The 12,111-nt window shown below is 33.5% G+C and overlaps 1 protein-coding gene across 1 annotated transcript; it reads left to right on the top strand.

Moving 5' to 3' along the window:
- Window positions 1-228: 228 nt before the first annotated feature.
- Window positions 229-10,138, top strand: LOC21405706 (protein ACCUMULATION AND REPLICATION OF CHLOROPLASTS 3). The gene is made up of 16 exons (XM_024163630.1): window positions 229-622; window positions 729-787; window positions 1,040-1,104; window positions 1,736-1,870; window positions 2,062-2,110; window positions 3,024-3,136; window positions 3,220-3,291; window positions 4,020-4,130; window positions 5,032-5,213; window positions 6,058-6,315; window positions 6,423-6,499; window positions 6,638-7,041; window positions 7,771-7,875; window positions 7,984-8,121; window positions 8,705-8,871; window positions 9,868-10,138. Exons 1-16 carry the CDS (start codon window positions 282-284, stop codon window positions 9,923-9,925), a joined length of 2,334 nt encoding a protein of 777 aa, XP_024019398.1. The 5' UTR covers window positions 229-281; the 3' UTR covers window positions 9,926-10,138.
- Window positions 10,139-12,111: the final 1,973 nt, after the last annotated feature.

Here is a 12,111-nt window from a genome sequence, read left to right as displayed (position 1 = left end):
AAAAGAAGGCCCACACTCTTGAGGAAAACCCACTTCATCAATGTGGACCGAGGTTGCTTATAATAACCTGGATGATCAAATAATCTAGTCATATCCTACCAGACAACAACTAGACAAAATAATTAAAAAAAAAATAGTTTATTTTGGGTCATAATAATATGTATATTTATTTTTTAAAGTATATAATAATATCTTGTTTAGCAACTGATTTTGCATAGTTCACTTCTCCTCACAAATGCTTCAAAACCCTCCATTTTCAATATTAACTCTTCTGCAATTCCATGGAGCTCCCTGTGTTTACGAGCTTCCGTTCATGGTCGAGGCTGGCCTCGTGCCCTTGCTCTTACAACTTCACCGTCGTCTTCAACAAATGCTCGTTTCACCGCAGAAACTTCAGCGTTGGATGGAATTTTGGCGGCCCGAAGCGCCATCTTCGAATCGCTGCTACTTCGGCGAAGAATTCTCCGTCAAATCGTTTCCGCGAAGCGGAAAGCGAAGTGAATTGTGGCGACTTTTGGAGGGATTCCGAGTTCCTCGAGGTGATTGGCATTGGTAGTCGAAAAGATGCGGTTCTCAATTTCTGTCTCGAATCGCCATTTCAGTCGTCGTCTCTGAGATACTGGTAAACCATTGTTCTTGTTTTCTGGTTTTCGATATTACACTCACCATTGAAGTGCCAGCACTGAATCTAGTTTTTGTGTGTGTGGTTTTTTTTTTTTTTTTTGCAGGAATATTGTTAGTAAGGATTCACAGAAGTTGCAATTGCAGCAAAGGGTCCTTGGAAAAGGTTTAATACTTCTTCAGCTTTATTTTATGTAAACATTACGTAGAATGTCTTTACTTTCAATTTTATGACCTCTAGTATCATTAACAAATTATGACAATAAGAATGTCGGAGTATGGTCATTGTGGTATCTATAGAGTTATTTCTGTTTCTGTTCTTTCTTTAGAAACAAAAAGGAGAAGAATTTTTATTTTCTTGAGCCAAATCTAAAACTTCTACTTAGCTATTTCTCTCTTTGTTCGTTTTCTATTGCAGATCCAAATCCCAGAACTTTTGAAGCTCAACTATCTTTAACATCAGCTTCAAAGACTATTATCCTTGTTTGTACATTTCCTACCCATTACTCTTGTATTGTTTTGGATGTTGCTAATATAACTTTGTATTGCTTATAATGAAGCTTGTTGGCTTCATTTTCTTGTATGTTTTACGTTCTTAACACTGAGAATATATATATATATATACTCTTTCAGAAAGTACTTTTATATGTTATGCGAATGTGTTAGAGTAAACAACCGTGATACTGTCCTCTTATCACCGTTATGCATACGAATATGAGGCTTACTTGTTTGCAGTTTAACCTTTACTGTAAAACAATTCAGTATGATGAATTAAAATGTCTTAACATTAAAAACATGGGTGTTGTACTGAGAATTCCTCACTTGTCTCTATCTGCCAATAATAAATGTGGTTTGAAAATTTTGACCTGTGCAATGGATTGATTTCATTTTTATTATGTCATGTTTTTTAATGCTTCCTTATCAATAGCATTTTCTTCCTTGCCTTTTTGTTGTCATATTCTTGTGGCAAAACATTGGTTCATCCTTTTGATTAAACTATATATATGATAAAAAGATATAAATATGATAAATGACTTTTGCTGCTACATTTCTCTAATTTGTTTCCTACATTAAACTCACTGGAAATTCTATTTGTCTGTTTCTTTTTCTCTAGGTGGCAAGTGCAGGTTATGGCATGGATTATATTCCAGCCATCAATATTCTTAAAACTATAAGATCTGCAAATGGGTTTACTGTTGCTATTATCTTGAAGCCATTCAGCTTTGAAGGACATAGGCGTCGGGATGAGGTAAGTGTGCAGTACGATTTGGGATTTCTGCTGTTACTTGCTGAGAAAATGAGATATTGAATTGATTACTCTGATTTGTGAATAAGATTCTTTTTCTTTCAATATTGACTTCTGGAGGTGATATTGGAATATTAGAGTTAGCACTTGGAAATGGACTTGAATATTTTAACATTTTCTATGTTTGTTCGCAGGTCAAAGATCTGATGGAAAAACTTAAGGAGCATACTAATTTATTTATCGGTGAGTAGTGTGTTTGAACTTCTGTTTCTTGAGAGAAAAATTGAGAAAAACGGAGGGGGCACAGCATCATAATTGCTAGACCTGCCATTTTCTTATCCTTAAACTAAACGAGGTGGAGGAATGACATGTTTATTCTTTTTGAACTCTTTCACCAGGAATTTGGAAAGATGAATAAAATATAATAGTAGAATAATACACACATTGTTCTTTAATATACAAGAAACTGACTTTATTAATAGGAAAAGGCAGAGAAAAGAAGATGGCAAACTGTTCTTAAGAGAAAAACACAGGAACAAACATAATAGTTAAATAACTAATATGAATTTCTCCTTCCTCTTTTATTTCCATCAACCAAAGAACTGAAGAAAAGAGCGAGCACCTTCCATTTTATATGCCTCTACGTTTCTTCCTTTCTGTTTAACATGGTGATAGTCTGATAGAGCAACACTTGAATATGCATGTTTCAAGATTTGCCTAGTATAGCAGCAGTGAAGGATGGAATATGTGGGTATTCCCATTATCTTTTGTTAGTTTTCTTATAATTTGAGTTGATGCCGATAACAAGAATGTGATATATTTTAATTGCTTGCTTCCGGCTACTTGGAAAGATTGTCATAATTTCTGACTCAATCAGACATCAAAACTGACAAAACGGGGAAAAAAAGAGTATTATAGGAAAGCCTAAACGAATTGCTGTGGATGATGAAATGTTCATATATTCTTGAAGCTAATGGATGCTAACAAGTGAAAAATTTCAGGATGGAAATGCAAATTTTGTTTTCGTGAGAATTCCGTCATTTTTCCTTCAAATTACTACTTGCCCCTTTCTTTTGGCATCAATTACAAACAAATATGGCTTTCTGTTGAGTTTTTCTTGCTAGTCGAACTGCTAATTGCTGTTTTATATCTGCAGATCTAGACACGGACAAGCTACTGAAAAAGGACTTGGTCACTCTAGATGAGGCTGTAAAGACTGCAAATAATGCTGTGGTGATGGCCGTTACTGCTGTATCTGTTCTTAAATCTGTAAGTTTACTTCTGGACAATCTTTCTGACTTCTCAAGGTCGTGATACCATCACTCAACTTGATTATTACTAATAACTCCTAGGATATGCACAGAAGACTTACTGGTGCATCATGTAATGATGTAAAGGATATTGAAATCTCAGAAGTTTTTCATGTAAGTGTCCACAATCATCTCTTCTTTTTGCAGTTGATTACTTGTTCTTATCTAATAATTTCATTTTTCTTTCTTAGGTTATTCTACATTATATCATATTCTTTATAATTATTTTTTTTAAATAAGAAAAACTTTATTGAATATCATATTCATTATAATAAGGGTTAATTTCAAATTGTTCGCCGAAGATTATGGGTTATCTCACTTTGCCTCCTAGAACTCAATATAGTGCAGTCCTCACCCAAGGCCCAGCTTATCACAAGTTGCACCTCATGTACTTCCGTTATTGTGGCGTCAATTTTTTTAACAGTTTCAATTAAGTTTGCTCGTTGGGTGACCCATATGTGATTAAAACCATTAAAGAATTGCCTTGCACCAACCATTCATGTAACCCACACATGTTTAAAAGCGTCTAAAAAATTGATGCCTCAATGATAGAAGTACGAAATTTGCAACTTATGATAGGCTTGGGCGAGGTTTTGTTCCATTTTTAGTTGTAGGGAGCAAAATGAGAACTTCTATTCGTCGGGCCAAATTTGAAATTAACCCTCATTTAGTTAATTGTGAGGTTATTTATTTTTACTTATTAGTCATGAGGTTAGTCTTCTGAAATTTATAGGCGCAAGGAATTAACATTAACTCCCACCCTTCCCCAAATTTTCGTATTGTTACTTCTTTTCCTTCTTTTATTCCTAGCCCTTTTATGTGGCAAGTGCAACCATGTGCAGATTCTGGAAAGCTATAAAGAGGCAAAAATTGGTTTTGGTGCTGGTTACAACATGAAAACTTCAATTTTACAGACTATGTACGATTGCCCTTTCCTTGATGTTGCTGTTAAGGTATGATCAACTGGGGATCATAGTGCAGAAGATGTGTATTACTATGTTATTTGAGTTTTATCAGCTGTCATGGTCTTGTATACCTTCCTTCTTCGTATTCTTTTATAGAACTCCTCTTATTTTCAACTTCAGTTCATATACCAATTGACCTTTCCTCGATGTTGCTCTCAAGGTGTGATTGACTTGGGTTAACGTACAAGATGTGTGTTACCATGTTAATTGAGTTGTACTTGTTGTCATGGCGTTGTGTACTTTCCTACTTCATTTTCTTCTTTTCTGGAATTCCTCTTATTTTTTACTCCGGTTCATATGCAGCAGATGTATAGTACTATTTAATTGAGTTGTATCCGTTGTCATTGATATTATACGTTTCTACTTCATTTTCTTACTTATTGGTTCTTCTCTCATTTCAAAATTCATTGTTTTCAATGGAATTATTTATTTCAATATTACCCTGTTTTGCGTTTCAACACATGTATTTTCCCGAGGATATCTCTTCCTTTTCTCCTTGTAACTAAATCATCAATCAAAGGATTTTTTCTTATAAAAAAAAAAGGGGGAAAAAAAAAAAACCCTTCCCATGGTGGTTGTCTAAAAGCTCTCGAATTGATGAAAATGCACTCTTTGAATTTCTTTGTTGGTAATTTGTACTGATCTGGGTCACATAGCGTTTTGTTTCCTTTTTAGTTTTAGACCACTTTACTTTCATAATTTCTTGGTGTGATGTGTTTTCTTTGTTTTTGTAATGTCTTCATCATTGATGGCTGGCTCATCATTTTATACTCATATAGCTTCCAATATTATGCATTAATGCCCTCAACGTTTATCATTATGGTGTTTTGACAAATGTTTTAAGTATCTTATTTTCTTAAGCTCATTTAATTTTTTTTTCATTGTGTAGGACTTGGATGGTATAATTATCTGCACTCTTGCAAGTTCGGATGTCATAAAAAAAGGGGATTTAGATGTTTTTTTGCGTACTTTCCGTCAAACTACAGAATATAGAAAGGAAATCTTATTAGCTACCATTCATGAACCCAGTCTGGAGCCCAACCTGCTTGTAACGACAGTTCTTGTTGTAGGGTAAGATTCTTGTTCAGGATGAGAAAACTTATGGAAAGGTGAAACCTCATAAAGTGTGAAAGTCTGAACCATTTCTCTAAGAGGCCATGTTGCTAGTTCCCTAATAGAATAAAAGAAATAATATATCAATAAAGCATTTTCTCCCAACTTTTTGGATGTTTGAGCATTTCTGAAAAAAATCCCTTAATCATTTAGAGCTGGAGATCTCTAGAAACCAGTTCATTGAAACACATTTGTCTTGAAATTGTAATACATAATTATCCCGGTTGAAAACAAGATTAGTCATTGACCGTTTCTTGTTCACTGTGTTTTTATTTAACTTGAAAGGTGCATATGCTTGTAAAAGCTTATGGGCTGTTTGGAAGTGTTTTAAAAAATTACGTGTTATGTCAGTTTCAGTTGCTTTCTAACAAATGACGCGTAATGATTATATCTTTCTACGTATTCGAATTTCAGTTTTTGGTTTTGAAAAGTTGTTAAAAACTTGACACTCTAAATAGATTTTTTTTATGCATTTGAATTTGAGTTTTAGATGCTGAAAAATTACTCTAAACTCCTTAATTTTATGTTTTCTTCTCCTCCCAATTTTTCTTCATCAATGCTCCCCTCTCTCCTCTCTCAATGCCCCTACTTTTATTTCTCTCCTCTATGTTTGCTCCATTTCCTTCCCTTTCCCATTTTTGCTGCATCTGTTGTGATACCAGTTCTAGGTTTTTCTTTACAAAATTTGTTTTGTGCTTTAGTAAGTGGAATGTTCTGCTTGTGTGCTTCTGGCTATAAAATAAATTTTGACTAGTTTATGTATTTATTTTTTTTTCTGACATGTATTTTATGGAATTACCAGTTCTACTGGACAACAGGTATCGCAAAAGAGTAGCATATTAACCAGGTTGGCTCAGCATTTTCCGTTCATATTCAGATTTTTTAGGAGATCCCATCTTCAATCAAGTGAAACTAAGGAGAGTAGTGTGCTTGAGGGGGGACTTACTACTGAAGTGATTAGAAATACAAATGATGTTGATGTCATTGCTGAAGGTTCGGACAAGTACTCTGAAAAATTTCAGATGATTTTGAACAACTACAATGAATTCCATGATTCAAGGTTTAGCTACTTTTTTTTGCTTTAAATCTTATCTTACTGAACTTTACGTGCTATCCAAATTGTATTCAAGTCTAATATTTGTTGATGTCTGGAATATGTTGTGTTAGTGAATTTGAATCAAGTGAGGCTGAATTCTTTGACGCTGCTACTGACTCTTCCAGTTTTCACAATCCCAGCACTGAAGGTAGCTACTAAGTTTTTCTACTATTTAGAACATGAATATTCAGTTTAGGGTTTGGTGTGCCTAAGTGTACTGCCATTTAAAAGTAAAAGAATTTTTCCTTTCATTGGATCTAATTGTGGTTAAAAAAATTTTATCAAGAAACTTCTGCTTTTCAAAGAGAGGAACTTGTTGGTTGGAACTTGGGTCTGGGTTATCAGATTGCACAGGAGTGGGCTAAAGAAAGGGCTGCTGAAGCTGAAGCCACTTCAACTCTTGATAAACTAAGCATCTTTTGCCTTCCAGTTGGTGTGAGGCCTTCACAAGAGTTGAAAGATAGAATCAATATCTCATCTTCAACACAGCTCCCAACACTGAAGACCAAGGATGTTGTCGAATTAAAATCAAGTGTCAATTTAAGTACACGTTCTTGGAATGAGTTGACTGACACAGGACTTGAAGCAGTAAGGGATTTTTATAATACAGCCTCAGCACTGCTAAAAGGAAACTCTAATGAATCCCCTAAAAGGGAAGGACTTCTTTCTGCTCGTGCGGCATCTATGCTGGTATTATGCTACTTCTAACTTTTGTTCTTTATTGATTTTAGATGGTATGCTGATTTCTTAAAGTTCGTTGTTTTGAGCAGTGACCTGCCTAGTTTTATTTCAATTTATGTGTAGTTTATACGTCTGACAGCCAAGTTGGATTTAGTTTCCTTGTCTTTTTTTTTCAGTATATGATATATAATCCGTAGTGTGCTGATACCAAACAAGTGTTTCAATCATCAATCCCCCTTGCACATGCAAATTCTTTTATGTTATAACCATGCGTTCTAAAGCTTGATCACTAGTGCAATTCCTGTTGGAAGATCGTGATAGTTTTTTGTAATATAGTTTCCATAAATCGGACTATATAGCTGCAAGCCTGCAATATATGGTGTAAATTATCCAGGTTTAGATTAAGGAGAAAGAAAAGGAGGGCCGGGCTTGTAGTGGATGAGTGCCCATTTTTCATTTTTTTTTCTCAAGTCTGGAACATTTTTTGCACAAAGCTGCGACCACTTGATTCAATAATTCGACTTTGAAACCTACAACATTGATTGGACAAATAAAATTTTTCAAAATGACCGTCCAATGTCTGAAAAAAAAAAAAAGACAGAAAAAGGTTCATTTTACCTTCCAGACAATGTATTATAATTAAACATTATGTTATCATCTATTTTTGTATCGCAGTTGACTTGTTCTTGTACTTTTCAGAAGTTGAACATTAGTTTTAATTGTCCGGTATAATTGCAGGAAGCTGAACGAGATTCTCCAAAGCAGTGGAGTCCTATAGTGGAGATGAAATATAGAGGAGGAATTTACAAAGGACGATGCCAAGGAGGTCTTCCTAAAGGAAAGGTACTTATTGCCGATAACTTTAAAAAACTCAGTTAAACTAAATTACAGCATGGTTTTTTTCCTGAAATTGATCTAAAGAATAATAAGGCAACTATGAGATTTATACAGGGTCGTTTGGTTCTTGGAGATGGAAGTATATATGACGGAATGTGGAGATATGGCAAGAAATCAGGTTTGGGTACATTCTACTTCAGTAATGGCGATGTGTTCCAGGGGTCATGGAGAGATGATGTTATGCATGGCAAGGTTTGTCTCTTTCATTTAATGTGACTTGTGTTCATAGATAGCTTCTTTGACACACACACACTGTACATGAGAAATGAAAACAAAAAAAACAAAACAAAAAACAAAACAAAACAAAAAAACAGAGAGAGAGAGAGAGAGAGAGTTCCATCCAAAATAACACACACACGTGCGCGCACTTGTACATAAGAAATGAAATTTTAGTAAAAGCCTTTTCTCTCAGTGAGTACACTTTCTTTTCCTACCAATAATGGAAGATTAATTAGCATTTTTTCAGTTGTGTTTCCTTTTTATGGTTTTGCAACATCTTTCATTAATTGATTTATGAAAATTATTTGTTATTTGGATGGGAGGGCAGTAGAAGTGGTTTTTGGGTGTCCATTTCTTGAGGCTAAAATCATCGTGTTGTGTACTAGTCTTTGAGGCCAAAACCTGCAGTGTCTTTGTGTTTATAATATTCATGGCTGATGATGACGTTTTTTCCTTTGTACTGTACAGCTAACCCCCTATATAAGTGGATACTAGAAACTACCCCCTAAGGAATTTTTTGTCTTTTATCCTTAAACCGTCTCTTTGGGTCATGTAGGGTTGGTTTTACTTTCACACTGGAGATCGATGGTTTGCAAACTTCTGGAAGGGAAAGGCAAATGGCGAAGGTCGCTTCTATTCCAAGTCTGGTGATATCTTTTTTGGTTATTTCCAAAATGGATGGCGACATGGCGAGTTCATTTGTATTGATGTTGATGGGAGAAGGTCAGTTCACTCTGTTATGTGTGTTTTTGTTTTTCCAACTCACTGGTGATTTCTCGGACCTTGGTATTGCTTGATAGCGGCTCACCTCGACTTTTTACCTGGATATTAAGTCTTATCTATTGAGGATTAATTTCCATAGTTGAATCGCAAGAGGCTTTCCATGAGATGTAGTTGTAATCCCCCCCGCCTTCCATTTAGTCCTTGTGATACCAGCAATGTCCTTGTCTTCACTCAGAAGTCCTCTATTTATTTGTCTCAATTGTGTGGCCTTAGTTACTGGATAAATTTCTGGTACGAAATACATGCATGCATTTTAATTTCAGCTATGCTTCAATAACATAGCTGTAATGTTGTGCACATTATTTACCTAATTGTTTTGTATACGATCATATTTGAACATGACATACATAGATCTTTGCTTTCAGTATTGCATAATCACCATGCTTATAGGGGTAATGCTTTTCTGAAATTTTTGCATGTTAAAATTTATTTTGTTGCTTTCTCAACTTTCTTTGGTGATCTCATCTGATGATTACTTATCATTTGATAAAACAATAATAATAATGGTAATAATAATAATATTAACAATAACAACGACAACGATAGCAACAATAACAATAAATTCTTAGTACTAATTTTAATTTCCTGAAAACTACTATAATCCATTTTGATTAATTTTCTTCACAGTAATTATCTTAATTGCTATTAACATAATTATAGTAAATACAAATTTTTTAAAAAAAATTGAAAATACAATATTACCAAGTGTATTTTTGCAACAGTTCATTATGATTTCGGTTGTACGTATTATATGGGATTTGTAATGATTCCAATTTTGATTCTTGACACCTGAGTCGATAATCTATTGTGACATAAAACTTTCACTCTGAATCCTCTGTAAACATGCCCTAATCCTGTGTTCAAGTTGTATGATTTGCTGCTGCTTTTCTTTTTTCTTTTTTTTTCTTTTTTTTAATGTAATCCCCTCTTCTGCAGGTGTGTTGAGAACTGGGATGAAGGTATTCTTGTAAGCCGTAGCCCATTGGACTCTTGACGTCAGTAATATAGTGTTAATTCTTAATATATACATGTGAGCAGGGCTATAGTCATTATTGTTTTGTATATTATTCTTTGTCCTCTAGCGATAGAAAGAAGCGGGGGTGTAAATATGCAAAGTGAGTCTGTTGTAGCGGATATACGCAACAATGGGTTTTTTCTTTTCTCTTATTTTTATTATCATTTCATGAAGATCAATCTCGAGTTATAATGTAAGGACGATTCTTGTCATCTTTAATCCTTGATGAAGTGAAAAATTCCCTTAATCCTTGGTGGGAACAAAAGTCTTATGTTTTTCTTACTTTTTCCCATGTTGTAGATACTAGATATGATCGACGTGAGGCAGAATGATGATTAAGGTAAAAATTTGTAGAGGGTGGTGGGTGCATCTTAAATCTTAAATCATACATATATAAAAGATCCTATCCTTACCTAACTTTATATTTTGTAGTCGTCCGAAACGATTCGTTTTGGTCCCTCTGTTTTTGTTTTTTAGTTGTTTGTGTCTTTTATTTATTTTTTTATTCTTCTTTTTTATTTATCATTTTGTTCGTCTGTTTTTCTTTTCTTTCCAAACATTTAAATTAAAGAAATGACGTGTTAGGAATAAAGGGGGATTATGGACTATCATATGTTCCCTTTCTGGTATTTTTATCGTAATTCTAATATTAAATCTTAATATAAACCTTATCTTATTCAAATTTTAAATGCTAAATATATAAGAGTAGATAAGAATTATATTGTTTCTTTTGGTAATGTTTTACACACTATTTTGATGCCCCTCTCTCTCTCTTCTTCTCTGTCTCTTTTTTTTTATGCAGGTTAAATCTTAAATCCTAATCGTAAATTCTAAATATACAAGTGAGTGAATATGAGGTTATTGTTATCTCAGTGAGTTTTATGTGCTTTCTTTTTTTCTTTTCTTTTTAAGTTCCAACTTTTTTTATTATTATTTGTTGTCTTATAATTTAGAATACTTCATGTATTAATTTTTACGTAAATAGTAAAAAATAGGCCAATATGAAAAGTTTAAGGAAGTATATAGGCTAACTTTTAGTCATAAAAATTAATAGGCCATAACTTGTCAAGCTATGGTTCATAGTCAGATAGTTATAGACAAACTTGTCAAGTTATGGTTCATAGCCAGACAAGTTATGGACAAAAATCGTAATTTATGGACAATAACTTGTCAAGTTATGGTTTATAACCAGACAAGTTATTGACAAAAACAGTAATTTTGCCTATTTATTAACTTATGTAAATTATTAGCCTATTAATTTTAATTCATCTCAAGTCTTGGCCTATTTCCTTCTTTCTCCCTAATTTTTATGGTCAAATGAAACCTTTTGATTTAAACTACTAATAACGTATCCTCTTTAAAAAAATAAAAAATAAAAAGAAGTGTGGGGATTTAAACTCTACATCTTATAGTGGAATTATGAGTTTAATTTTTTTAAGATACGCCCGATACATAATCTTTTAAAATCTCTAAATAGAATCTTTCTATTTTTTTTATTTTTTTTTGCATATTATTGTTTGTATTCGCTGTTATAAAAACTTCAATTATAACTCAATATGTGAGTCACACGTACTAAAATTAGTATATATAAAAGTGGCGAAGCAGCTTCAAAGGTTTCATTCTTAAGTGAGGTGGAATGAAACTTTTTCGTCCTGTTTCTAAGTCAATTTACTAATAATTTATTATGATTTGTTACCGACACAAAATCATTTTCCTAATTTTTCCAAACTTCGACTAAAGTTTATTAGAAAAATATCCAAAACAACGATTTTTTTTCACATATCCAAAAATGACATTCACGAAAAATGAGGTGAATGGGGCACCCAAACGGGCACACAGAATATTAAAGGGCATACAAGATTGGAAGATAAATTGGTAAGTTGCACTTTTTTTGAGTGATATGCCACTGAGATTCGACAATTAAAGTCATCTCTTTTAGACTTAGTAAGGATTTGGTTATTTTGTAATTATTCTTGGTTAAGTGGGTTAGTCAACCCGTGTATGTATAAATAGTGCTTTACCAATGTATTTTGTACACAAGTTCATTATTCTAATGAAAAGTGATTTTTCCTTCTTCATTTGCTTTTGCTTCCGTCATATGGTATCAGAGCAACTATTTCGCTGCTCAATCTCGATTCTCCTTCGTCTCGATTCTTGATTCTCGA

Source organism: Morus notabilis, unplaced genomic scaffold (genome assembly GCF_000414095.1).
Source record: "Morus notabilis unplaced genomic scaffold, ASM41409v2 Scaffold538, whole genome shotgun sequence".
Taxonomy (NCBI): domain Eukaryota; kingdom Viridiplantae; phylum Streptophyta; class Magnoliopsida; order Rosales; family Moraceae; genus Morus; species Morus notabilis.
Note: the sequence above shows the minus strand (reverse complement) of the source record. Positions and strands in the feature narration are given on the sequence as shown.

What these genes read in the sequence shown, in the direction of transcription:
- LOC21405706 (XM_024163630.1), top strand. Translation starts at nt 282, where the DNA reads ATGGAGCTCCCTGTGTTTACGAGCTTCCGTTCATGGTCGAGGCTGGCC. An exon ending in GCATACTAATTTATTTATCG is followed by an intron (nt 2,111 to 3,023) that starts GTGAGTAGTGTG and finishes TTATATCTGCAG; the next exon opens with ATCTAGACACGGACAAGCTA. An exon ending in ACGACAGTTCTTGTTGTAGG is followed by an intron (nt 5,214 to 6,057) that starts GTAAGATTCTTG and finishes TGGAATTACCAG; the next exon opens with TTCTACTGGACAACAGGTAT.